Below are 25,773 nucleotides of genomic sequence, written 5' to 3'. Positions count from 1 at the left end.
AGAATTCCCCTCTGTGTCCCTTGGTCTCTGCATGGCTCAGCAAACATCGGTTTCCCATACGTTTGCTTTTCCATCTCTGTGTCAATTGCCTTCTTCCCCTTTGAGGTTCCCAAATCACAACCCCCAACATTCTCTTCTGGCTTTAGCTGAAGATGATATTTCAGGTGAGGGTGTCAGGCATCTGGGTGAGTTACTCAGTTTTCCTGGGTCTCTTTCATGGACTCATGGCATTAAACTTTTGTTTGATTTTCTCCAGTTAGTCTGTCTCGTGTCAATTCAATTCTTAGACCAGCCAGAAGAACTAAGAAGGATAGAGGGAAAAAAAGTCCTCCCCGTCTGCCCACCCCTCCCACACATATACACACCAGTAACTCCACTCTAACCAGGATGGAAATTTGCTTTTAACCTTTCTCTACTGGGATCTGTAGAAAACAGAGAATCAGGGATGCTTTGATCTGAAGGGCTGCCTTTATGACCCCACAAGGATGGAACAATCTGTCTACATTTTTTTTCTTCATTGATTTTACTATGAAAACAATACATGCTTTTTTTAAACTCTAGTAATACAGAAAATAGTGAGAGAAAAGCATTTGAAAAGAAAAAGTATATATGTATGTATATGTATAACTAAATCATTTTGCTGTACACCAAACTAACATTTTAAATCAACTACACCACAATAATTTTTTTTTAAAAAAAGAGAAAACAAACAGTGAGAGACTCTTCTCAAACACTTCATTGCCTTTCTTCAAAAGGTGGTCATTTTTCTCAGTTTGTTTTCTATCCTTAAATATCTTACGCATTTGCAAACAACAAATATACAGATAGGTATGACCATAGGGTACATATTCATATACATGTCCTTTGACTTTTCCACAAATATTATACCATACATATTGTTTAGCACCTTCTGTTGTTTTTGCTTAGCACAGCATGAATATCCTTCCGTAGTGGATTACTTTTTAAACTTTTCTCATAGTTTCCAATGTTACCAGCAAAAGCCGGAGCCGAGCTCAGACTAGCTCAGAGGGTCTTGCTCAAAAGTCAGTGTTGGAGAGACCAGGGTTGGTGGGAAAAGATGGTTTATTCTGGAAGCTGGCAACCTTGGAAGATGGTGGACCAAGGTCGCCAAAACCATCTCCAGCTTGCTGGTTAGAGGGACAAGGAGTGTTTCACAGGGAAACTCCGGGCCGTTACAGGAGTATGCAGGTGGCAGCTACATGCAGAACAGCACAATCAGCCTCAACAATCATGGTGAAACTAGCTGGTCATGTGGTGGTCAGCGTCACCTTGAGTGCTTGAGGCACGGTTCAGCTTCAACTCCAGGGTCAGTTTGTTCCCACTTCCTTGAAGCCAGTTCCTGGAATTGTGCAAGTTGTAGATTCACTACTGCTCCAGACGGAGCAGCTTGTGTCATGGCTACAGTCTGGTCATCATGCAGTCAGCTTTTCCCATCTGGTGATGGTTTTAGTACCTACACAACAACTCAGGAATGTGCATCAGACACTGTTACGTATGTCCTTCAGAGAGGAACTGAAGATTCTGTGACTGCTATATGGCTGATCTGTTGTTCACATTGTTACCAGTTCTCCAGGACCAGCTGCTGGCTTTTGTTACCGTATGTTTGTAAGTGGGCAGAGGACTTACCAAGGAGAACCACCCCAAAGCATGGGCTCTTGCTTTTCTACCATGAAAGAATTCACAATGGAGGCAAAGAATAAAGGGGGGGGGGAACCCTACTCTTTATTGTGCTAGATTGAGCAAGCAAGACCCTTAAACAATGTGGTCACATAAAGTAGATCAACTCAGGGCTTTCTGTTCCTTCAAGGTGGCTTTTTTTTTTTTTTCCTTATTATTATTTTGGGGGGGAGGTAATTAGATTTGTTCGCTAATGGAGGTCCTGGGGATTGAACCGAGGACCTCTGCATGCTGAACTTGCACTGGATCACTGAGCTATCCCCTCCCCCTCAAGGAGGCTCTTTAAGTTTAAACTTTTAAAGAAATCTCTAGTTAATGTGTTCGAGTTTTGGTTCACTAGGCCCCTGCCTTCCTCATGTTCACATTTCCGATCTTTAACTCTTGAGCTAACCTTTTGTGACTCTTGGGAGGCCTGGAAGACTAAAGCTTTTCCACAAACAGGCGGAGGACATGATGGATTGGGGGTGGGGGGTCTGTCCCAGGAAGGCACCCTAGCGTCCTGCTTGGTCACATCAATACATTTATCCATAAAAGACTGCAAACGTCATTGTTCCCCTACAGAGTGAAGTGTCCCTGAACTCCAGGGACAGCTAAAACAGTTAGGAGGCTCCACCCCATACGATCCCCTTCCTTTCAATGCCTCAAGGGAGGACGTGGCAATGAAGGAGCAGGACTAATTTAAAAATGGGCTCATTAGTGAGGACTGGAAATAAAAACCACACCACCTAAAACCTGGGAATAACGTTTAATTTGGAGATCTCACAGAGAACTATAGCCTGGGAATCAGCCTCTCAGATGGTTCTGAGGAACTTTTCCAAGGAGGTAAGGGAGGAGCCAGGATATATAGGACTTTCTTTGCTTAAAAAACAAATAACAGCAACAAAAAAACAAAAACAAGAAAAATAAAAACACGTAGTAGAACATTAACAGATTACTGCTAATCACAAAAAACAGACATCTCAGATTAATGCTTTTAGTGGTTTTCGAAAAATGGGGAAAAAACAGGAGTCTGGGCTCATTGAAATTATTCCTTTGACATGCATCTTAACTATCTAGGGCCAGTATTCTGTTTTTCCCCCTCCTGAATTCCTCTCGGGGAGGATACAGTGGCTGATGGCTTTGTTTACTGAAATTGCAGGTAACATTTTTTGGGTCCACATTAGTTATGTTCCGGAATGAGATGCCAGGGTAATTAGAACTTCCTAAAAACATAAAATCCAGCCTGATCAAAACCTTTCAATGGGAGCTTCTGTTACCAAACACAAGTTTCTGTATCCAATGCACAGGGAGGCCAAACTAACTGAAACGTGACAGTTTGGAGCCAAGAAAAGTTTATTGCAGGGCTGAGCAAGAATGGTGGCTTGTGCTCCAAAAAACTCCAGCTCCCTGTAGTTTTCATGGAGAAGTTTTTGTAGGCAAAATTTGGGGTGAGGGCTGCAGGGTGTGTGACTTCCTTCGGATTGGTTGGTGGTGAGTTAACAGGGCAGTGCTCCAGGAATCTTGTGCTTAGCCTCCATTTACCATCCTCCACCTGGTGGGGCTGGGGCGGGGGGGCGTGGCGGTGGGTCTTATTTCCTGCAGAATTCAAAGATATTGTTCTGTACATCCTTGAGGTGGAACCAGGATCCTGCTTTAATATCTGCACTGTCATTTCTCGACCTGACTACTCCTCCTTTGTTTCTGCATTGCCTCACTTCCCTGACTAGCAACTGTTTGAATGAGCCTTTTGGAACTCAGGAAGGTCTAGGAGGCTGAATGAAGCCTCTTTCCTGCAAATAAGAAATGGGGGGACATTGAAAGGCCTTTGTGCCCAGGAGGACCCCACAGGATCCTGCTTGGTTTCTCTTGAAGGAAAATGTTCAGATTCCCTAGCCAATGTCCTTTCCCTTTAGCTGTTCCCTCTGCTCAGAATTCTCCTCCCAAGCCTTTGCTCTTCAGTTGGGCATCACCACCCCTTGGAAGACTTGGCAGACCCATGCTTCTACTGTTGGTCGGATTCCCACCAACAAAGCTCTTGACTGGGTGCTTCTGTTTTGCGTGTATGCCAGCCCCACTGAGGACCGGATCTGGGTCTTGGTCCTGGGTGGGATTGGACGAATGAAGATTGGAAACCTAATGAATTATTCACGATGCCCCACCCACAAGACACTCCAGGACTGGGATTAGAAATCCCGCTGCTCAGCCAGAGGCCCGCCCAGAGGTCTTGAATCTGGAGAATGCCCCCTGGAATGCTCCCATTAGGCTGCGAGGAGTCGGGGAGCTTCCCGGGTGGGAGCGAGGTCTGGCAGGCAGTTATTTTCTTTAGAGTCTCTCTGTGATGGGATCCAAAAAGGCTCTTCAGCCCATCTCCCGCTCTATCTTGAGTTTGCAGTTTTTCAAGGAATCGACAAAAGGACTCAGGGTTTTAATTAATCCAGTAGGAAAAGAATAAGGCCACGTGGTCTGTTTTCTGCGGATAGACAGAGAGAAAGGGTTCCTCTGCGAGCCCGGATAGCTCAGTCGGTAGAGCATCAGACTTTTAATCTGAGGGTCCAGGGTTCAAGTCCCTGTTCGGGCGAAGGTTATTTTAAACTCCAATATAAATTTGAGTGTGTGTCAACACCACTTGTGCTGAGCTGGTGTGAGGTTGTGCAAAACCTAGCTGGATTCCCTCGCGGGGAGTTTACAACCCAGAGGGCAGGCCCTAGCGACGCTGGGTTTTGCAGAAAAGGCGAAAAGTGAGGAAAATACCTGATAACTTCGATTTCCAGCCTCGTCTTTTCTCTTCCAATCTTTGTAGGATTCTTGGTCTTCGGATGTTTTCCTTAAAACTAACATGTAGTAGTATTTTATATTCAAAACATCAATAAACATATAGCCAAGAAAATTGCATCGCTGTCATCACGATAGTAAAGCTCCTAGAAATAAATGTCCAAATTTTGGCACTGAGTAGTAATCACGAACTGTTTATTAAAAGCGCGCTGAGAAAACTGAGGTTCCAAGAAATAGTTCTGATCGAGACACGTGCATAAATTGTGTCACCTCTCCAGCTGGGAACCATCCTTCGCCGGATTTTTAACGCGCTCATGGGACACTGACTTGCAAGTCTTGCTGTCTAGACCAACGTTTTTGAACTACCTTCGTGTCTGTTGTCGATGAGAAAAACTTGGAAACCCAGTGTTGATTACACTGGAGATTAACCCCAAGGCCAGACGTGTTGGCCATACTGTGAAATGTCATGCCACGTGCTGCTGCCTAATACCCAATAGTGTATGAAAGCGATTATGCGACTAGGTCCAGATACTCCATCATTTGTAATTTCTTTAAGAGGTTCAAAACCTGTAAATACTGCTTCGCGCGCGCTCGTGTTTTAGGGGTTGGGGAGGGTGGTGAGCCCCGGATGCTGCATGGGCAAAAGCCCTGCCGAAACCCGGGATCGAACCAGGGACCTTTAGATCTTCAGTCTAACGCTCTCCCAACTGAGCTATTTCGGCGAAGATAGCGACCTTTTTTATCCTGTTGAGGAAATTTTAAGGGAGTGGGGATTCCTTTCTTTCCCATCTACACCTTTTCAGTTCCTAAATTCACCTTCCAAATTGTACCTTTTTTAGCTCGGAGGTTTCAAGATCATGAGGGATATAACTAATTCCTGTCACGTGAGGAAAATTTCACTTTCTGCCTTGTCCCAGGCTACCTTTCCTTGCCTTCCTATGGCTTTCTCTGCCTCTCCCCAGGACCCTAATAAGAGTAAAGACAGCCGCTTCCGAAGTGCAACTGTGTGCCCAGCACGTGATCTACATGGTGTCCCTCCATCCCTGCACCCCCCCATCCCTGCCTTAAGGTTAATATGATAATACGATCATTTTTAAATGAAATAACTAATTTGCCCCAGATCATCAGAACTAAAGCAGAGCCATCCAACTTCAAAGCCCGAAAGGGCTTGCTGGAGAGAGACTTTGATTTGTTTTTTCGTTTTTTATTTTTGGTTTTGTTTTGGCTTTTCTCGCTTTTCATCTCTTGGTGAAAGGGAGAGGAGGGCGTGAAATTGAGGAGAAGCAGCTGGAAAGAACCAGAAGATTTCAGTGCTCTCCACCCTCGTCCCCTCCTGCCCGCGCCTGGTCTGTTCTTGTTCAGTCAGGAAATGATTGGAGCGGAGGCTCCTCTTTTCAAGGTTGCCAAAAATGGACTTGATCACTTTCCAGAGCACTCCTTCAGGAAAAAGTGGGAAAATTAGAGCGTTTGCCATGGCTCCTTGACCCTGTTTCTCTCCCTGAAATGCCCCATGATTCACTTTCTTCAAGAAAGAAGCCCGTTCTTCCTTGGGCAGGTGACCAATGCTGTCCCTTCATGACATACCAAGCAACACGAGTCAAGTGAATATGGGTTTATGATCTCGGACATGTCGGGAACATATTTCTTTGAAATGGTTCCTTACCTGTTCCCATGCTTCTTTTGTTTCTTCCCTAGATCGAAAGATCTTTAATAATAATAATATCTTCAACGAACTGAATGTTCACTTTGGGGCAAAGACTCTGCTAAGCACTGTGCATGCATCGTTACCGCACTTAATCACCGCAAGTTTATGAGAGGGAGGCCATTACTGTTACTCCCTTTCTCCTGAGGAGTGCTTTGGAGAGAAGAAGGTAATCGTGGGTCAGTGTAGGCCGGGGGTAAGGCATTCACGCTGGGAGGGTGAAGGCCCTGCCGCCCACGTGAGAACTAGTTGGTGTTGGCCCTGCCCTCCAATCAGCACTCTTCGGGTACCACGGTCCATTAGCTAAGAGGGCGTCTGAGTCAATCAGCCCACATCCCCACCGTGTTCATGACCTCAAGATTGACTTTGTTCTGTCGCCTGGCAGAAGCAAGGAAGGCTCCGCCTTCAGGTAAGCAAGGATGCACCGGCTCCCTTCACCTCACAGGGAACATTAGTTTAGACTTGGTGACCCTGTGCCTGAGTTCTGGAGACCACAACCCAACTTCCTCAAAACTTCGCAGGAGCCAAATGCTTTCCTTCTTAATTCGTAGTTGGTGGAAGCTAACCTTTTTTTGTTTGTTTGTTTTTCGAACGCCAGCTCCTTCAATGCACTCTTTCCTAATATGTACCCTCTTTCCTCCACCAGCAGAAGCTGGCATCTGAACTTCAACTTCTCCCTGAGTTCAGGGTCACACTTTGGGGGTCAGGGGAGAGATCTGACCTCGTTAGAGACGGGGAGCGGCCCTGCTTGGAGCTTCAGTTCTTAGATAGCCACCTCCTCCTTTACCAGTGGTTAAGTCCGGGTGGAAAGGTGCAGGATCCGGCCCATGTTCCGTAGGCACCCAGCCGGAGGGAACCCAAGAGAGAGGGTCTTCAGCGGCCATTTGCAGGTGACCGACGGGAGGCGACGCCCGCGGGGGTCCCAGGGACTTCCTGGAGGCATCCGTTCCCCTTTCTTTAATTAGAGCGGTGGTTGAGACCGAGCTGCCCAGTCGGCTGTTGCAGAGTAACCCAGTCTATTGAGATTCCAGAGCGATGCGCTGCGAGTCTCCCGGGGCCCTCTGCCCGAAGGCCCGTGTTGTCTGCCCGGCTTTTCCCCGGCAAGTGGTTGGACTCGCAGGGTACATGCTCCAGCATTTCCTTCCTTCTCTGAAGCAACCGGTTAACAAACGCATGCCCCTAAAACTGGTTCTCACTTTTAAATATAATTGTTAAAAAACGCGAGCTGCGCCCGAACAGGGACTTGAACCCTGGACCCTCAGATTAAAAGTCTGATGCTCTACCGACTGAGCTATCCGGGCTCACAATAACGTTTTTCATTCAGCTGATTGAAAGCTCTGTCATGTGTGCTGCTAGCTAATGAGCACAACGCTGGACGAGTTCCCGGACTCCTCCTTTGTGTGTGATTCAATCCAATTCCAATCCACAGACCCCGCGGGGGCGGGGAGGCGAAGTAAGGGAAAAAGAAGGTGACTAAGTCGTACTTTGGCAGCTGATTACAGATTTCTTTAATAAAATAAAATACGTCCCCTTTTAGAGACCCTTTGGCAAACGTGAATCCTGAGTCCGCAAAACCCTGGAGAGGAAGGAGAAGCCATTTACTCACTGTCCCCACCCCTCCGCGTTTCCTTGCCCTAAACCCAAAGCGCACAGGGCCGGCGACCACAGTTTCGTGTTAAATGTACCAGGCTGCCGCTTCTCCCGCGAAGCACCACTTCGCAGTTCCTTGTCCCCAAACCAATGGCCTACGAAACAGATTAGCTGAAAGAGGCAATCTGGGATACGGCCAGAAGCGGTGGCAACGGCCACCACCCTGGGTTTGGAGAGCGCGCCCCGCCCCCGCGTCCCTTGCCCGCCCCGCCCCCTGGGCCTGGCTTCTGCGCATGCGCGCTCATTCTGCTCTTTGCTGGCTGAACCCACCTCCTAGCACTTCTCTCCCCTACAAGCCACTATTTTCATATAACAGATCTCGCCGTGCCTTTTCAATCCTCTGGACCTTTGCACGTGGTGTTCCCTCTAACCTATTGCCACCTCCCTTTGACTTCTTCTCCCTCGTCTGCCCAAAGCACTTTTGAGCACTCAGCTCCACCGCCATCCCCCACCCCGGGAAGCTTTTGGTGGTCTGCACCATCCCTGGTCTTCGCCTCCCCTGTAGTGTGGATCTACTCTCAAGCAGGCAGCAAACCTTTCTGACACCGCGTAATCAGTGCTTTAATAGAGAAACATACAATTGTTTGGGTAACACGGAGGAACGACTAGAAGGTGGGCAGAGCAGAACCTGGCTGGGAAAAAAGACGTGGGAACTGTGCCTAGAAAGGTGAGTAGGAGTTGCCAGACATCAATCTCTGGTGAATCAGGAGGACAGATCTGTCTTCTTGGAGATCCTTGCTTGTATCCCAAGTATTTCCCAAAGGGATTCTTCAGGCTGAGAAGAGTTTACCTTTCCTAGGAGTCTGGTGCCCACCTTCATGGTCTCCAGGTGGTTGACCTTCAATTCAGAGCACTTTTTCCCCGTGAGTTATAATAACAATCTCATCCTTCCTTTTTACCTGTGTGTAGCACTTTAAAGCATGCTATCTGGGGTCAATAGACAGAAATTTATTTTTAATTGGCTCAGAGGACTGTGGGGGCTGACAAGTCTAAAATCTGTTGGGTAGGCTAATAATCAGGAAATTCAGGTGAGTTGATGTTGTGGTCTTAAGTCCACCTTCAGCAGGGCAGCAAGCTGGTGGTCCAGGAAGTTTCTTCTATGTTAGAGTCTTGAGGAATCTTCATCAGGAAACCCCAGTCTTTGTTCTTAAACCTTCAGATGATTGGATGAGATCCACCTGTATTGTGGAGGGTAATCTGCTTTACTCAAAGTCTACTGATTCAAATGTTAATTACATCTAAATAATACCTTCACAGCACTGTCTTGACGGGCTTATGACTGAACAACTGGGCACCGTAGCTAGCCAAGGTGACACGTAAAATCCACCGTCACTGACATACACTGATGCTTACATACATCACTCAAAAGTCTGAACTGCCTTATCTATTCTTTGTTTTCCTTCCTTTGGATCAACATTGGATTTTTCAGAGTCCTTTATCAAAATGCCTCCCTCCACCCAAGAGCCCCAAGATTTGGGGGATGAAGCCCTGCATCAGCAGGCATCTTGGTACAGAGTAACAGAAAGAAGAGGGCATATAACAGGTCCAACAGCAGTATTTCTCCATTTTGCCTTTTACCACACCTCGAATTTTTAGAATGTGAGGACCAGAGCTCATTCCTCTCTCCCCAGATCCCAGCCTGGGAGCTGACGGAAAAGAAGGCATTCCCCAAGCGTGTGTTCTATTGCACTGCCTTAAATGGAATGGCTCATCATCTTAACAAGATTTTTAGTGGTTTTTTGTTTTCTTTTTTTTAGGATCCAGTCCAGAGTGTCTAAATCCTCCTCTCCTCTACCAGCATGCTGAGCCAGTGTGGACACTCTGGAAGCCTGGGACCTGGTGAGCTGGCTGATTCCTGGCGTGTTTCCTGGTGATCCCCACCAAAGTCTTGCCCTTGGTAATGAGAAAAAAATCAGCTGATTGACACAAATGCGTTTTGAAACCTGTGAGATGCTGAAAATAAGAAATCACCAGTCTCTTCTGAAACCCAGTAGTCCTGAATATAGTTTCTGAGTATCTCTGCCGGAACGCGGCTGGGGTGAGGGGAACATCCAGTTCAGAACAGTGAGAGCACATGACGTACAATAGTTGTTTGCGATTTAGCAAGGAAGAAAACAGTAAGAATACAGTTAAATTTGAATTTCCGAAAAAACATGAATATGAATGTCCCATGGGATATTTGGGACATGCTTATACAAAAAATATTAATGGTGTCTCTGAAATTCAAACGTAACTGGGCGTCCTGTATTTGATTCGGTAGCCCTAGTGTGGACATAAACCAGACAGGAATTCCAATCCCACCCCATCCCACCCCCGCCACTGCCACCATCGCCAAAAGCTGACCTGGGTCCTTGATATTGTTAAACCAGCTGGGCTGAGTCAAAATCGAGGATTCCTTTGGCCCGGCCGAGAGGGAACCCAGCCGTGGCCATCCCCTCCGAGCCCACGTCCGCCCTGGGGACGAGCGGGCGGCGGGAGCTGTGCAGCCCCGCGCGCCCCGCACGTGGCGGGTCCGTGGCCACGAAATCCCCCAGCGGGGGACGGGCGTGCCTGTCCCTCTGAACAGCTGATTAATGGTCCAGCCGCGGCAGCTCCTGGAACGTCGTCGGAAACAGGAAAGAAGAGGGAGAGCTGGGATGAAGAAGAAAGCGAGCGGCGCGAGTGCGTGGAGCGAGCGTGGTCCCAGGCAGACCAAGATCGGAGAAGGGATACTGGCTTGATATTGAGCAGTTTAAACGCAACACCATCAATTTCTGTACGGTTTCTAGTTTCCTCCTTCCCAGAGGGGAACAAATAGGCCGGACCAGTCTTCCCATAGCCATCCAAAACAAGTGCGAGTGAGAACATAGGGTGGGCAATCTGTGACTCTCACTGAACAGGGGGAGATCGGTACACGGAGCTCATCCAGAGGAAGGTAGACAGGGAACCCTAACTCTAAGTACCCTTGAGGTTGAGGTTTAAAACCGTTGCCAAAATCGGGAATCGAACCAGCAAGCTTTCAATCTTTACTCTAGCGCTCTCCCAACTGAGCTATTTCAAGAAGCATTTTGAGCAAATGTGTAATGAAATAATGTCTGTCCTATTGTAACAAATATGCATTTGTTAAATGTAAGCATTTAACAAATATTACAGAGGTGATGTGTTGAGGCCTCTTTATAACCTATTTATCAGCTTTGTTTTTTTTAACTGCCTGCGATTTGCTTTTTTCATCTAAAAATAAAGTATGGAGTTTCTAAAGTCAGCTATGTAGACCTATTTCATTGTTTTTAACCCACGCACAGTATTGGATGGTATGGATATGATACAATCCATTTAATCAAAGTTCTAATGATGGACATTCTGATCCCCCCCCCAGTTTTCATAATTAAAAACAGTACTGCAACGACTATCCTTTTGTGTTTGTTTTTCCCGTGAGAAGGCAGATTTTGCAAGGCCAAAAGATACGAACATTTTGAATTTTTCAGATATTGTCACGTTGGATTCAAGAAACGTATGGAAGAGGACAGACAGGAAGGTCATTTGTAAATGTTTCAAATGTGAATTTTCAATGCTACCTCCTATGAGGTAGGTATACATAAAGTCACTGTATATTAAAAACATTGATCAGCTAAACCTAAATGTTTAAAATACCCCTCAATTTTTGGATTCTCTTGGCATTTAAGAGATTTTAAATACATAGAAGTCAAAAAGTGGTATTTGCTCAGACCTCTCTCAAACTTTGAGAAGCAAGCTGTGGTTTAACAATATCCCCTAAAATGCTGGTTTTATCCCACCTCCTCCTCCTACTTCATAATCTTGAAACCCTTGCATTCATATATTTATATTTATATTTATATTTATATTTATATTTATATTTATATTTATATTTATATTTATATTTATTCCATTGCATTAGCCCTAATTGAATCAGAATCTCTGCAGTTAGGGTTCAGGATTATATAGTCTTTAAATTGCAGGTGGTTTTAATGTGCAGCCTCTCTCATCTCATTCCTCAGTTCTTAAAAAATGTAGCCATTACACTTGGACCCATATTTTGAATTGCTTACTCAACTTCTCCACAGGCATCTCCAACTCAGAATGTCAAAAATGAACCCATCTTCCCCTCTAAACTTGCTAGCTTACTACCACCTTCCATCTAAGTTTTCCAAGCCAGACCAGAAAAATACAAATCCCTTCCTCTCTCCCTCCCTCCGTTCTCCACCAATAATCTTACTGAAGTGCTGTTCATCCCAGTTCAGTATTACTGGAATCCCTGCACTTCCTTCTCACAAATTCTCCAACCTCTTACTTGATCTTAATACCTATCAATCATTTTCCAAACTGGAACTCATCATCCTGCTTAGAAAGTCCTTCACTGGCTCACTGGTTGAAAACAAAAACCAAGGTTTCTTTATATGATAGATAAAGACTTCCATAACTTAGGCCCTTCCTCTCCCCAGCACTGTATCAGATCTCTCTCCTTGACCCTAAATTTGAGCCATTCATGCAGCCATCCAAACTCAGGATGCTTTCCTTGACTTTGCTCTTCATCTTTGTCCATGCAGCATTTTCTTTTTTCATGCAGCATTTTATACGTTGCTCTTCCCTTAACCCCTATTAGACCTGCAACTCTCAACTCAGATACGTTCTCCGAGTTCCAGAAACCTTCTCTGACTTGTCTTTATCCCCTCCCTCCCCACCCCCTGTAGGCTTGTTGCCCCCTACAGTGCTTTCACACCACTTATCAAACTAGATTGTAATTGCCTGTTTATCTGAGCTCTTTCTTGCCATTTGTATCCCTCATGTATGTTACATAACAGGCTGGAAGTAAATGTTTAATGAGCGAATGAATGAGTGAATGAATGAATGAATGAATGAAGAAATTCCTAGTCATATCTATCTCAGGGCCAACTGGTTCTTTACTAACTTCTAAAATCGCCTGGTCAAACCCAGAAGATGTGACCTCTGCAAGGCTATTTATAGAAGATTCTGAGCTCTTTAGTTCTTGCCTTTATTTTTCTATTTTTTTTTTTTTTAGAATTAACAGTGGCACCCATTATCTTACTAATATTTTCATAAATGCATGAGTGGAATATTTAGTTTTTGTTTCTTTCTTTTTTTTTTTTTTTTTTTTGCTTAAACAGTTTTTGTTTGATGGAGGTGCTGGGGATTGAACCCAGAACCTCGTGCGTGCTAAGCACATCTCTAGCCCTGAGCTATACCCCACCACCATATAGCCCTTACTTTTAAAAGATGCCTCATCTGAGCAGTGTGCTTCCTTCCCCTGGGAGATCAATGTGAACCCCAAGAGGTGCATGCTACTTGAAGACAGTAGGGAGGAAAGCTTGAGAACCACAGATGATTTTATGAGGTTCGGAAGGGACAGCCATGAAAGGCTTGGGGAGGGCTTCCCACAGGGCAGGGCAGACTACTGGGCAAAAGTGTTATAAACTTTTAGAAGCAAGCTCTTGATTTTGATAACAACCTTAGAGTTTAACAAAGTATTTGCATTATAGTGTATAAATTTCAAGGCTTTTTCTACATATTTTTTTTAGGACTATTCTATAGTTTGGTTTTCACTTCTTTTGCCAAAAATAGAGCAGACCCTTGAAATGTATAGGTTTAACATTTATATATGCAGAGGGCCCTGATGGGTGTATTGATTTATAATGTTGCTGAATCATAATTTTGAATCATGAGTGGGACAGACTCCTTGGGATCCAGATCCCAACCCATCAAGTCACAGTAGCCCATTAAAGGATTGAAGGAGGGATTATTGAAATGTCTCAGGAGAATTTGACGGCCCCTATCGGAGGAAATCACATACTATGTGGTTTTCAAGATTGCAGAATGCAGCTCTCACCAGTGTCAAGGGTCTACTACAGTGGTTTTTAGCTTGCTAGAAAAAAAAAAACATTGCTGAAACTTAACAAGAAGCCCGATAATGGGAATCGAGCAAGTGACTTTAGCAGGTAAGTGGCCTTCCCCAGAACCAGGCCAGAACTTGATAACATAGCTAATTTTGTGGGCATGAGTCTTGAATCTAGGAGCCAGGAGGCTGACCTTCAAGAATGGGCCTTCCTTCAGGTGGGACTCCCAAAATGGTATTATCCACATTAACAAGCTTCTTGGAAACAGAAAAATGCATTTCTGGGTGATGTTTATAACCCAGGAGGAAATGACTTGGCTACCGGCTGCCTTCCAACCCAGTTTCACACAGAACACAAGGTTGTAAAGGTCACAAACTCTGGGGTTAAACAAACTCAGCTTTGAATTCCAACACTGTGACTAACCTATCAGCCATGTGACCTTGAGTGAATTTATTCAAATTAGGCAATTTTTTGAAAGCCTTTCTTCATATTCAACATGACGACTGTAACATTCGTCTCTTAAAATGGTTTAAGTGGAAGCCAATGTTCAGAGCGCCAATCTCAGCCCTCCAGACATGGAAGCAGATGCTCAGAGGATATGGCCTCCCCCCACAACCAGGGCAGGAATTGGCACCTGCCCTCATCTGAGGCCTCTCCAGGCCCGTTTGACTACTTTGCCCACCTTCTTCCCTCCCTTAACGTTAGAGAGAACTTAAACAAGCATTTTTGCTGTCCTTCTCTCCAGGCTCTTCAAATCAATACTCAGTTGGTTACGCTGTACACCAGAAATTGACACAACATTGGAAACTGACTATATTTCAATAAAACTGAAAAAAAAAAAAAAAGTACAGCGCCCAAACATACACATACCTTCTTATGGAAGGAAATTTAAATTACTGGGGGAGAATACATTATTCAGTAAACAGTAAAAAAAATACTCAGTTGCTTATTTGAAAATACAGCATTTGAATCCCTACATGGAATAGCTAAGATTCTGAGATTCTAAATGGGCAAGAGAAATTAAATTCAAAACTTTTATTTTTTTGAGGTGAAAACAGGCCCAGTATCAAAAACACTAGAAAATACTGCCCTAAGCCAAGGTGGGACACTGATGACGCTCCACTGCAGCATCACAGGCTGTTAAAGCCGCTCTTCTGTTCACGGGCCCTCCAGAATGTTGCTGAGAGGTCAAAATCTGGAAATCCATGCCCAGGTTTTCTTTCAATTTCCCCGAGAACAATTCTCCCTTGAGCCAATCCTCCCCTTCCTCCCACCACCTCCTACCTGGTAGAAAGGACTCAGACACACCATATGACTTTTTAAAAATTATTTAATTTAGTAGTTTTCTTGGAAAAAAAACAATAAGGCAAAAAAACCGAAAATATATATAGTTTTGTTTCGTTTTCATGTGACTTTATTTCACCTGAAGGACTCGAAGCTTCTTCCATTAGCAGGAATCTGACTGGGGAATCAGGATGGAAATGTAGTGCAGATGGTGGGGGAAGGAAGCGGGTGGGGGGAAATAAAGCAGGGAGTTCCCACTCTGTCTAAAGCCCCCTGATTAGGTCATTGCTGTTCTGGGCCTCCTGGAAAAGAAGTCCCGGCATAATGCTTTGCTTATGGAAAATCAGGTTCTTAGCAGGAAATTCCCCAGGAGTTGCCCCTGTCTCAAGTTTCAGCACAGCTGGGACGGGAGGGCCGGTGGGAAGGAATGAGGACTCATCTACCCAGTACAAATGCAATCTCCCTGCAGGGATGGCTTCCTCTGGAATGATACTTCCCCTGAGGACCCACCTGGGCTGAGGCTCAGCAGTTAAGGAACAGAAACAAAAAGACACTAACAAAAAGCATACAAGGAAGGCACCTCAATTTGTGATCCTCAACCAAGGGTGGGTGGCACAGGGGTCAGATTTCTGAACCAGACAACTTAAAACAACCACAGGACAAAACAGGAAGGAGACCAGGGCCCAACAGGAGCAGTTCTCTCGCCCGCTCCCTGGGACGGTGCTTTTAGCCCCATCTCCCAGGAAGAAGGCTCTTTTGGGAATCAGCTGTATGTGCTGTGATCTGGACAGAGGCAGGCTTAAACTGGAAATTACCCTCCTGACTTTCTACCCATACCCTTCCTAGCAAAAGAAGGAAAAAAGGTAGGAAAGAGGTTAGGATTTCGTTTTCAAGAGTCAGGGAATTAGGAGAGCGAGGTTTAGACAGCCCGTGACACAAACCATGGATCAAGTCCCTGTTCAGTAACTGCTTACGTTTGGAATCTGTCTGCCCCTGACACGTGGAAAGCAAAGGAGACTCCAGTCCACGTCAGTGTGTCTGAGAGAGGCCCAGGGAGACAAGTGATATCAAAAACCAAGATTCTTAATGGGAGGAAGGAAAATCAAACAAAAAAATTAGATTTTTCTCTACATATATATAATATACAGATATTTAACACATTATTCCAGAGGTGGCTCCAGTCCAGGGGGCTTGAGAGATGGTGAAAACTTATTCCAGACAAACTCCTTCTCTCAGGTTCTGAAGGGTCTCGAATAGGACGGGTAATGCTTTGCTCCACACAAACCCAAATTCTGGGCACAAAACCACGTCGGTACTGTGCCGAGGGAGAGAGAAGAAGGGCAGTGAAGGATGGGGGTGAGGAGGGAGGGGGACAGCAAAAGTGGCCAGCAGTCTCCTTCCATCCTGCCTCCTCTTCTCAGAAGTTCTCCGCCTGAGGAAGTCCGTAAAACCCCTCTGCGAGGAGGATCACGAGGACCACGCAGCCCTCCTACCGACCATCCAAGTGGCCCTGGTTGCTGTCAAAGAAGACGGAGAACAGCAGCAGGGGGTTTTACGCGAGTGAAGATAGAAACTTCCAAGAATCTAACTCTGAACGTTCCAGTCTCACGGAACGGTTCTCTCACAAAGTGTTCCAATACCACGGTTTTCTCCACCCGGACACCCCGTTAAATTGACCCCCTTTGGAAACATTTCATAATGTTATGCCCACGAGCATTCACGATGCCTCCTTGCTTAAGCCTTACATGTTTCTTTTTAAAGGAATTTCTAAACTCAGCTCTTGCTCTGAACAGCACCAAAATGCTCCTGACTCGTCATCGTCTGTAGATCTTGGCTGAGCAGGACACTGTAAGGGGGGGTGAGGGAGGGGGGTGAATGACATCATCTTAAACGGGGGCAGAGGGCGAAAGAAGAGCCAAGAGTACTTGACTTTGCAGAAGTGGAACAACACTAACTTTCAGCCACTAACCCTCTCCCTCGCGAACACAGTATCTAGTATGTTGATTTCAGTTTCGATCAGCTAAGGCAACCAGCCAATCACCACCAACGGTGTCTGCTTCTGGTGATTGATTTGGAAAAAATGATTGGTTAAGACAGACAAACCGGAGGAAAGCACGCGGTAAGAGAGTCACCGTTGCCAGCCTTCCCGCGCGTCCTCTGTCCTCTTCTCCTTTGCATCCTCCTCCTTTTGCTACTGCCTTTTCAGAAAATGTCTGGGCACGAGCTCCAGTCCTGTTTCTCTTTACACTCCCAGTATCCTCCCCTATAAATATGGGTTAGCTCCTTGGTGACGGGGTCCTTCTTCCGCTCAAACCACAGAGCCTTGTAGGGATCGTAGGGTGTGCCTAAAGGTAAAGAAAAACTGAGGTTAGAGCTGAAAACACAGCGCCATCCTCCATGCGTCCGGAAACAGAGGGAAAGGCGGGTTCGCTACCATCCTCCGACGCTTTCATAGCTTCCGCTTCTCTCTTCTTTCTGGCGAGTCTCTGTTTTTCCTCCAGGCGCTGCTTCTCAGCATTGGCTTCATCCCAGCGTCCGTTTTCCATCAGTCTCTGGTCGGGCCGTAACCGGCTGTCTGTGGGGGCAGTCCCACTTTCCCAGGCATTCAGAGTGAGAGCGAGCTCTGAGAAGTAGTACATGTTTTCTGCGTTCTTCCTAAAAGTGAAGGATGAGAAAGAGACAGGGTGATGCCAGGGCCTCGACCCTCATTAGTTAAGGAGCAACCACTAAGTTCACTGCCAAGGACGACATCACCAAGGCTGTCCGACCAATGGAAAGACTCGGGGACCATGTAGGGTCCCCTAATTGAGAGACCTGTTCCCCACCCCCTCTCCCCAGGATCACTCAATTTGATAGCTTTCTGGGCCTGTTTTTGCTCAGCTGAAACTGGGAAGAATGAAACATCCTACTAAACAAAACTTTCTTTCTGTTTACTTTGCCTTCTTTTTAACCTCTTTCTTGGATAATCTGGGCTACTACTAAGGACTGAACACATGAAATGACAGGAGACAAATGGCCTCCATCTTCATCTATTTCCAAAGTCCTGTGCGTTACACAGGGGCTGCTAGGCCTTTCGGCTCAGTCGTTCACAGGTAGTAGGCATCGCTCTCCCCTGGCCACTTCTGAATAGCTGTGCTCCAAATTATAGAAAAATATCCTTCTGTCTTTGTATCCTTATCCTGCCTGTATTTGCACTCACTGTGTTATTTTGAGATGTCATACTGCACACGGCAATGTAAAAATAAAAAGTAAAATTTTTATTTAAAAAAAAAATCTCCTGAATCCAATCCAAAGGACCTTTAGAAAGCACCAATTTTTGGCAGACGTGGTCTGAGTGGTCTGCACTTTCTCGGGACAAGGCATGTTACAGCCCCAGTCACACCGGGACAACCTTCTGGTCATCTCTCCGGGTCTTGACTTCCCCTACTCAGTTGCTCACATAATTAAGCGGAAGGCAGGCAGAAATGCCGGCGACTCTGCTCTGAGGCTGAGGTCGCCACCGTACTGGGTGGCAGGCAGACTGCTACTCACGGTAAAGGATTCCGTTTCCACAGCATGACCCGGCTTTCCTCCGCTTCGTGGCCTCGCTGCCGAGCATCGCCCCCATTCTCCCCAACCACGGGCTGTACTTTGAAACAATCCATTTTCTCATCCCACGTCCCCAGAAGGGCAAAGTGAACTCTTCCTGATGGATCTGTCACTTCTCCTGTCACCTACAAGGGTGGAGAGCAGGGCTTTGGAGGATGATGGCATTCACTGTGGGTTAGCTCACCTGACAATTCCAAAAACTAAAGTCCTAGGGTAAAGACAGGTTAAATCCTGCTGTGACAAACACCATGGAGCCATTCAGATTATTTTGTTATATTTTCTTGGGCTGCTTAAGAGAACAGAACCAGGAGCTGGAGGTTTCATTACCATTTTGCTGTATGGGGATTTTTGTTTGATGATGTATGGAGAAAAAGGACCTGACTGTTCCCAGAATTATGTTATGTTCTTCTCTCCAGAGATCAGAGAGCCACAAACAGATTTCTTTACTCCCCCATCAAAACTCACGGCACAGCTCCACTGCGGTGGTAACACAGGGCTCTTGCTCAGATCTCACGGGGGTCAAACTGCCCGTGCCTTCTTCCTGTAACCCTTTCATTAGTCCTTCCTCAGTGTTTCCCATTTGCAATCTCTCTTCGCTCTTAACTTTTACTTTCTAACTTGTCTTTTGCTGACTTTCTCCTTTACCTCTCTTTTTAAAAAATACATACACACACACACACCCCCATCCATCCATCCATCCATCCACCTATGCCAGCTCCAAAGGAGTAGCCTTTCTAAGGGATACACACTAAGTGAAAAACGTTTTAATTCCAGCTTCTCTTACCTTTCTTGCCACATCTCGAGAGAAGTAGCTATAAGGAACAAATTTAAGATTGCACTTGTCTCCCGTCTTGTGATTCACAATGTCAATTTCACCAGACTATAAAATGAAAAGAATCATGGGTTTGTTTTATTAAGACCAGATGACTTGCATGAGTGCCAAGCCCCATGCCTCATAATTCTCTACTTTTCAGTCTTACACCCTAGCACTCCCTTGCTTAAGATCCAGGCTGTAGCCAAGCTTGAGACACTGGGATTCCTCTGTAAGCCTGGTACTCCAGGCTGGAATCAAGGCCAAATGACCCTTCTTTTCTAAAATTGTGTGTCACATGTTAGGTGGCATAGTTCGACTTCCAGCACATAAACTGATATTCACGTAATAATTTACCTTTCCAAACCAGTCCTCCGCTGGTACCCTTCATGAACTCTGTGCTTAAATTAAAGTATTCTACTCAGTTTCAGGATTACATATGGTGGGCCTTTCTACACGTTATTCATTTCATTTTCTCCTCCCTTCTATCTTGTGAATCCCAAACCACTCTTTAAGACTCAGCTTAATTCCCACATCAGCCTGGAGCCTTTCATGACTGCTCAGACAGTATTCCCTCTCCTTCCTGAATTTACTGCAACCATTATTTTAAGAGCGAACTGACACTGAATTCGGTATTATCGTAGTACATCTCTTACACTCGTCTATTTTCTCAAATATTTTTTAGCGCACACCCATTTGTCACCTATCTCCAGCGATAACTCTCTGAAGGACCATGCCTCATCTGACTTTGCATCCCCAGGGCGTAGCACTTTGCCTGGCCATAAATGCTAGCTAATAACGAAAGGATGGAGGATGGAAGCCATGTTTATTATTTTCTTGTATCCTTCATCGTGCCTAACACAGTCCTAGTAGAGTGGTCACTGAATGAATGTTGTAATTTGTGGTATAGAAACTTGGGGAGGTTAAGGTGGGGCTACTGCCTGGGAGAAACTCCCTAGGCAACTGATATACCTGTGACAGCAGTCTCGGGCCGGTACACATGTCCTAAATACTACAAAGATGGACGTAAGGAGGTACTTTTTGGAACTTTAGAAGCCCTTGGAGAACCTTTCCTCACCTGATCGATCCACAACTTGCCCACGATAATGTTGTGCACTGTTGTGGTAACTTTTTTCCAGGTGTAGTGGTGCCCAGTTGCATGGAAAATACAGTGGATGCTACCTAGAAGCAGAGAGCGTTACGCAAATTAAGTCAAATATTAGTAAGACAGCACCATGCCAGCTAGAAAGAATGATGCATTGATTTCCTTCTATCAATATTTCCTACTTTTAAAAAGAAAACAAGTCAAAGAGGACTTATAATCTTTTTAAATGTTGGAAGCACTCAATTTTTTTCACTTGATTTTCACATTTTTGAATAAAATATAACTCATGATGACAAACATGGACAACTGACACAGCTTGCCAGGGGGTGATATTCTGCAACTGTAGAAACAAAAAGGAAAGCAAAAGCCCCAATCTTTTCACTAACTGTGAAATTTTGTAGCCATACGTGCTGCAAAATTTACAGAACAGGTCAAATCTGTCCCAACATGAGAAGACAAAACTGCACTGCGGAAAAGAGCACACACCGGTAGTTAGTACTGGGGACAAGCCCTGTTGTGAGTAACTGGCTGTGTGACCTTAAGCAAACCACCCGTCTACGACCTTAACAGTAAAAGAGGAGGAGTGGCTGGAGCAGGGGCTTTGGAATCAGACAGAACTGGATTCACTGGCTCCACCACTCATTAGACATGTGAGCCTGTCTGCTGTGTAATAAAGAATTTGTCTGGTCTTTGTCTGTGGTCCCTGGGAGAAAACCTCTAAACCCTTGCGAGTTCCCATGTGATGGCAGTATCTTTGTTACTCTTGAGGGCCCCGGCAGTTTACGCCAACGAGGTGCCACATGGTGGGCCCCTGGATAGATTACGCCGACCAAACGGCTCAGGATGACGGCGGACCAGAAAGACCAACCACGTCATTAGGCAGTCGGTGCTTCGGGCTGCCTGATATGGGCTGGACCTGGGCCTCCCAACCTCCTGGGAATGATATTCCCTTCCTTCCAGATTAAGCAATCATGCCCACACCAGGAAACTGCAATAAAATCTCCAGACAGTGAAGCTTGGTGGAGCTTCCAGGCTGTTAAATACACCAATGTGCCAGGCAGGTGCTGTGCTCTGGTTTTCAGGGGGAGACGGCATGGAAACTCCACGTTCAGGATCCTCCCACACCCCATGCTACGTGTCCCTTCATCTGTGGCTGGTCCTGACTTGTACCCTTTATAGCTCTCAGTAGGGAGTCTTCTCCTGTTCCTATGAGTTAATCTTAAATGAATACCAAACCCAAATCAGTCGTTTGAACAGAGGTGAGTTGAGATTCAAAATTATCAAAAATTCATATATAAATAATGTACATTAAATATTAATATTAAAATTAATATCAAATTTTAATATAACACATATATATAAAACTCCAGTAACAGTATAAGTCTAAGCTCCCTCTGTAACGACGAATGACAAGAACACTAAATGTCGTTTTGGTGTGTCTTTCTTGTACAAAGGAGCCTTGATGGCTGATGAGCATAAAAATGGTGACAATGACACTATTAGTAACAACAGCCACTCTGCTGCGAGCACTTGCTGTGTATCAGACACTGTGCTGTGTTCTCTTCACCTGTCACCTCATTTAATTTTCACAACCATCTTCAAAACTTATTTACTCTGGGGGCTGGGGGTAGAGCTCAGCGGTAGAGCACGTGCTTGGTGTGCACGAGGTCCTGGGTTCAATCCCCAGGACCTCCGTTAAGGGGGGGTGGAATTGACTCTGCCTAATTATGTCCTAAATCTCTTGTTCAATAGCTCTCTCACCACCACCGCAGTCTAAGCCACCAGCAGCTCTTGCTGGAATCTCTGTAACAACTTCTGGTCTCCCAGCTTCCACTTTTCCCCCTTCAAGTCTTCAGTTACAGTGATCTGTTTAAAACATGTTGTATCAACTTACCACACTAAAAAAAATCTCTGTTACATCCCACTGCAATTAGAATAAAATTTAACTTCTTTCCCTGGTGTACAAGGCCCTACAAGAGCTGCCCCCCATCTCATCCACCACCACCCCCGCCCCGCCCTCCTCAACTTACTCTGAGCAGCGGCCGTGGCCTTACTGTTTCTCAAGCATGCTAGGCTCGCTCCCCCTCAGACCCCTTATTTTTGGGGTTCTTTCTGGATGGAAAACACTCCCGCAAGTCATCTTTTGGTTTCGTTTCTGTTACCTAGCCTCTGCTCAAAGGGAACCTTTACAGAGAACTTCCTTCACTCCCCTATCCAAGGAAACACACACGCTCGTTCTCCACCATTAACCCCTATCTCCACTTACTCTGTTTTTTCCAACGAACCACCCCATATAAAATGAAATTATTTTCATTTCATTTACTTTTTTGTCTACTTAAGAATGCAAGCTAAATGAGGGCCAAGCGGCTTCTGTTCACCTTTGTATACCCATAATACCTAGAACAGTTTCCGACATATAGTGGGCACTCAGTTATCTGCGGCCCCCAGTGCAGGCACTATCATCTCCTACGTTTGTTTCCTATGGCTGCTGGAACCAATCGCGACACCTCTGTGGCTTAAAATAACAAACCTTATCCTCTTTCTGTTCTGGGGGTCAGAAGTCTAAACTCAAGCTGTCACCAGGGACTCTAGGGGAGAATCCATTTTCTTGTCTTTCCCAGCTTCTAGAGGCCACCTGCATTCTTTGGCTTGTGGTGCCTTCATAGCATCACTCAGACTTCCTGCTTCTGTTGTCACTAACTCTGATCCTCCAGCCTCCCTCTGATAAAACCTTTGTGCATATAGGAGGCCCACGGAATAATCCAGGACTATTTCCCCATCTCCAGAGCCTTAACCACACCTGCAGGTTCCTTTCACTATGTGAAGTAACATATTCACAGGTTCCAGAGATTAGGACGTGAATATATTTGGGGAAGGGGAGGCATTATCCAGCCTACCGCACCCCCATTTTACCAGTGAAGACTCTGAGCTTAGAGAGATCAAATAATTTGCACAAGGTCACACAGCTAGTAAGCACTGGAGCTGAAGTTCAAAATAAGAGCAGAACGTCTGTACCATCCAACACCATAACCCTGTGTCCCACTGTGGACCTGTTGTTCTGCAGTGTCCCTGCCGGCTCACAGGGATAGCGGGAAAACAAAGAACGCCTATGACTGCCTTCCCTCATGTATTATTTGTGTCTTGGAAACCTGACAGTAAGTTCAAGATCTCAAAACCGAGCCATTTAAAATGTGGACAGAAGACAGCCGCTTGCAGGATGGTGGGGTAAGGACATCCACGTGTCTGCTCCTCAGTAATGCCAGCAAGGACACAGCAAAAGTGCCCAGGACACACGTTTTCACAATGCCGGAAATTAACCAAAGGCTTCCAATGATCCAAGAAGCATTTGTTCAGGAAAAAGGGCTGAATCTCGGTAAGAAAAATGAATTTTGAGGCATTTGAACTTGCCCTATCCCCATCCCCACCTCCCGAGCTTGGAAGTAGCCGTGAAAACCAGCAGGCAGTCTAGCAAACAGTGGAGGAAACCGAACAGCCTCAAAAGCTCCAGCCCCAAAGAACAGTCATATCTCACCTCTCTGGTGCCTCCTTGTAAACTCCCACTCACACGGCTTGTCTTTATTTGATCTGACTCGGCACTTGCTCACCTCAAACACCCTTTCCCTGCGGCGATTATCAAAATAATCAGTGGCAATTATTTAACACAACAGCTGCCTGCGGTGGTGATAACTGTTGGAGCTGTTGAAGAAATAATGGCCAAAAATTCCCCAAATTTGATGAAAAACCTTAATCTACACATCCAAGAAGTTCAATGAATGCCAAGTAGGATAAACCCAAAGAGCACCACACAGAAACCCACCATAATCAAACTACTGAAAGACAAAGACAGAGAGAGAATCCTGAAGGCAGTAAGAGAGAATCGTTAATACCCAGGGTAACTGCTACAAAAATAATGTTAAAAAATATAGTAAAAGAAATAACAAGGGAGTTAAAATGGTAAACTCGAAAACCATCTACTTAAGACAAAAGAAGGAACTAACTAAATATTAAATACAGCCGTCCCCTCAAAGGCTAATGTCTGGAAATCCCACTCTTCATATTTCTGTATTCAGTTTCCTGCCAGTATGTCAATTCTTTGTTCACTCTCCCTACAAAGGCTGGGACTTCCTGTTCACTTACATTTCCCAAGCACCTTAGAACGATGCCTAGCATGTGGTAGATACTCAGTATCTAGTAGATGGGGTGACTTGAGATAATACATCCTGGCCGAATACATTTAACCCAAATGGTTAAATACCCATAGGAATGAGACCCTATCAAAGGTATTTTCTTAACTCTAAAAAAACTAGATCCACCACTTCTTCCCTGTTTGTATAGTTATTTACCCCTCAAAGAATTCTAGATTAGTCAAATTACAGAGAAAATGTACAGCACATCACTGGTAATTTAGGTTTATTGTTATTTTTCTTTCTAAATGTATATAATCGTCGCTAGAATTAAATACAAATACTCCATCCTTTCAGAGATCCTCAGGGGGCCTGTGAAATGCTTCTCCATGGATGAAAGTTACAATGCAATGTGACCACCAACACCCTAGTTCTGCAAATTAGGTGTGATCGTCCCAGGGGTTTCCTATCCTTAAGCTGACACTTCTGAAATTATTAGCTTCAAAGATAATTAAGCAATTAGAATCTTATTAATGGTTCTCAGTAAAGATCAAGACCAAAATCACTTAGTCTCCTTTTCATCTAAAGGCCTCTTGCACATTAAGCATGAAATGATAGCGTTAACACTCCAGTTTCTTGTCTTTTAATGTATTACTAACAACCCTGGATTTTCTTCTGGCTAATTTCTGGTGTGCACCTGTACCTGCTACGGTTTGTGTTTCTGAGAGAAAGGGGGATTTACTAAAGAAGAAGACTACCCTGCAATAACCCAGCACTGTAGCAACGACTCATGAAAGACTCGGACCAGGAAACGGAAAGCCATCAGGACGCAGGCGATCACCAACAGCTCCGTCTCTAGGGAGCTACTAGGTTTCTCTCTACCTACTTTGTGTTTCTTTCTCTGTAGACCAGCATTCACTCTTAGTAAACACACGGCCAAATGTGGCTGCTCTAGTTCAAAAGAGCATCAAGAGGTGGGGTAGACGGTAGAGCTCAGTGGTAGAGCGCATGTTTAGCATGTATGAAGTCCTGGGTTCGATCCCCAGTACCTCCAATAACAAATAAATAAATAAACCTAATTACCATCACCCCCAACCCCGCCAAAAATATAAAGAGTGTCGAGAATCTCCACTACATTTTTTGAATAATGTCATTTCCCCTACAGCATAGACACTCTAACACTGCATATTAGGATTTCTATTCCCAGGCTT

The 25,773-nt window shown here is 45.2% G+C and overlaps 1 protein-coding gene, 2 long non-coding RNA genes and 4 other non-coding genes across 7 annotated transcripts in view; 3 read left to right on the top strand and 4 right to left on the bottom strand.

The window, feature by feature from the left end:
• Window positions 1-4,182: 4,182 nt before the first annotated feature.
• On the top strand, window positions 4,183-4,255 carry TRNAK-UUU (transfer RNA lysine (anticodon UUU)). The gene has a single exon. It is a non-coding gene; the product is annotated as a tRNA-Lys (tRNA).
• An 843-nt stretch (window positions 4,256-5,098) lies between these two features.
• TRNAF-GAA (transfer RNA phenylalanine (anticodon GAA)) lies at window positions 5,099-5,171 on the bottom strand. Its single transcript has one exon. It is a non-coding gene; the product is annotated as a tRNA-Phe (tRNA).
• A 2,165-nt stretch (window positions 5,172-7,336) lies between these two features.
• On the top strand, window positions 7,337-11,046 carry LOC141578832 (uncharacterized). Its single transcript, XR_012509581.1, has 2 exons — window positions 7,337-8,468; window positions 9,559-11,046. It is a non-coding gene; the product is annotated as an uncharacterized LOC141578832 (long non-coding RNA).
• Window positions 7,380-7,452, bottom strand: TRNAK-UUU (transfer RNA lysine (anticodon UUU)). Its single transcript has one exon. It is a non-coding gene; the product is annotated as a tRNA-Lys (tRNA).
• LOC141578831 (uncharacterized) lies at window positions 8,735-10,281 on the bottom strand. The gene is made up of 2 exons (XR_012509580.1): window positions 10,145-10,281; window positions 8,735-8,979 (listed from the first exon to the last, which is right to left on the bottom strand). It is a non-coding gene; the product is annotated as an uncharacterized LOC141578831 (long non-coding RNA).
• Window positions 11,047-14,962: 3,916 nt separating the features above from the next.
• The window catches only part of OSBP (oxysterol binding protein), a 29,176-nt gene continuing 18,365 nt past the window's right edge, over window positions 14,963-25,773 (bottom strand). Inside the window, exons 10-14 of the mRNA XM_010956352.3 lie at window positions 20,412-20,515; window positions 19,307-19,402; window positions 18,466-18,647; window positions 17,369-17,589; window positions 14,963-17,279 (exon numbers count right to left, since the gene is read on the bottom strand). Of these exons, the coding sequence (XP_010954654.2) occupies window positions 17,137-17,279; window positions 17,369-17,589; window positions 18,466-18,647; window positions 19,307-19,402; window positions 20,412-20,515 (746 nt within the window). The 3' untranslated portion in view covers window positions 14,963-17,136. The remainder of the gene's footprint in view (window positions 17,280-17,368; window positions 17,590-18,465; window positions 18,648-19,306; window positions 19,403-20,411; window positions 20,516-25,773) is intronic.
• On the top strand, window positions 22,062-22,133 carry TRNAT-GGU (transfer RNA threonine (anticodon GGU)). Its single transcript has one exon. It is a non-coding gene; the product is annotated as a tRNA-Thr (tRNA).

Source organism: Camelus bactrianus, chromosome 10, assembly GCF_048773025.1.
Source record: "Camelus bactrianus isolate YW-2024 breed Bactrian camel chromosome 10, ASM4877302v1, whole genome shotgun sequence".
NCBI lineage: Eukaryota > Metazoa > Chordata > Mammalia > Artiodactyla > Camelidae > Camelus > Camelus bactrianus.
This window is presented reverse-complemented; position numbering and strand designations above follow the sequence as displayed.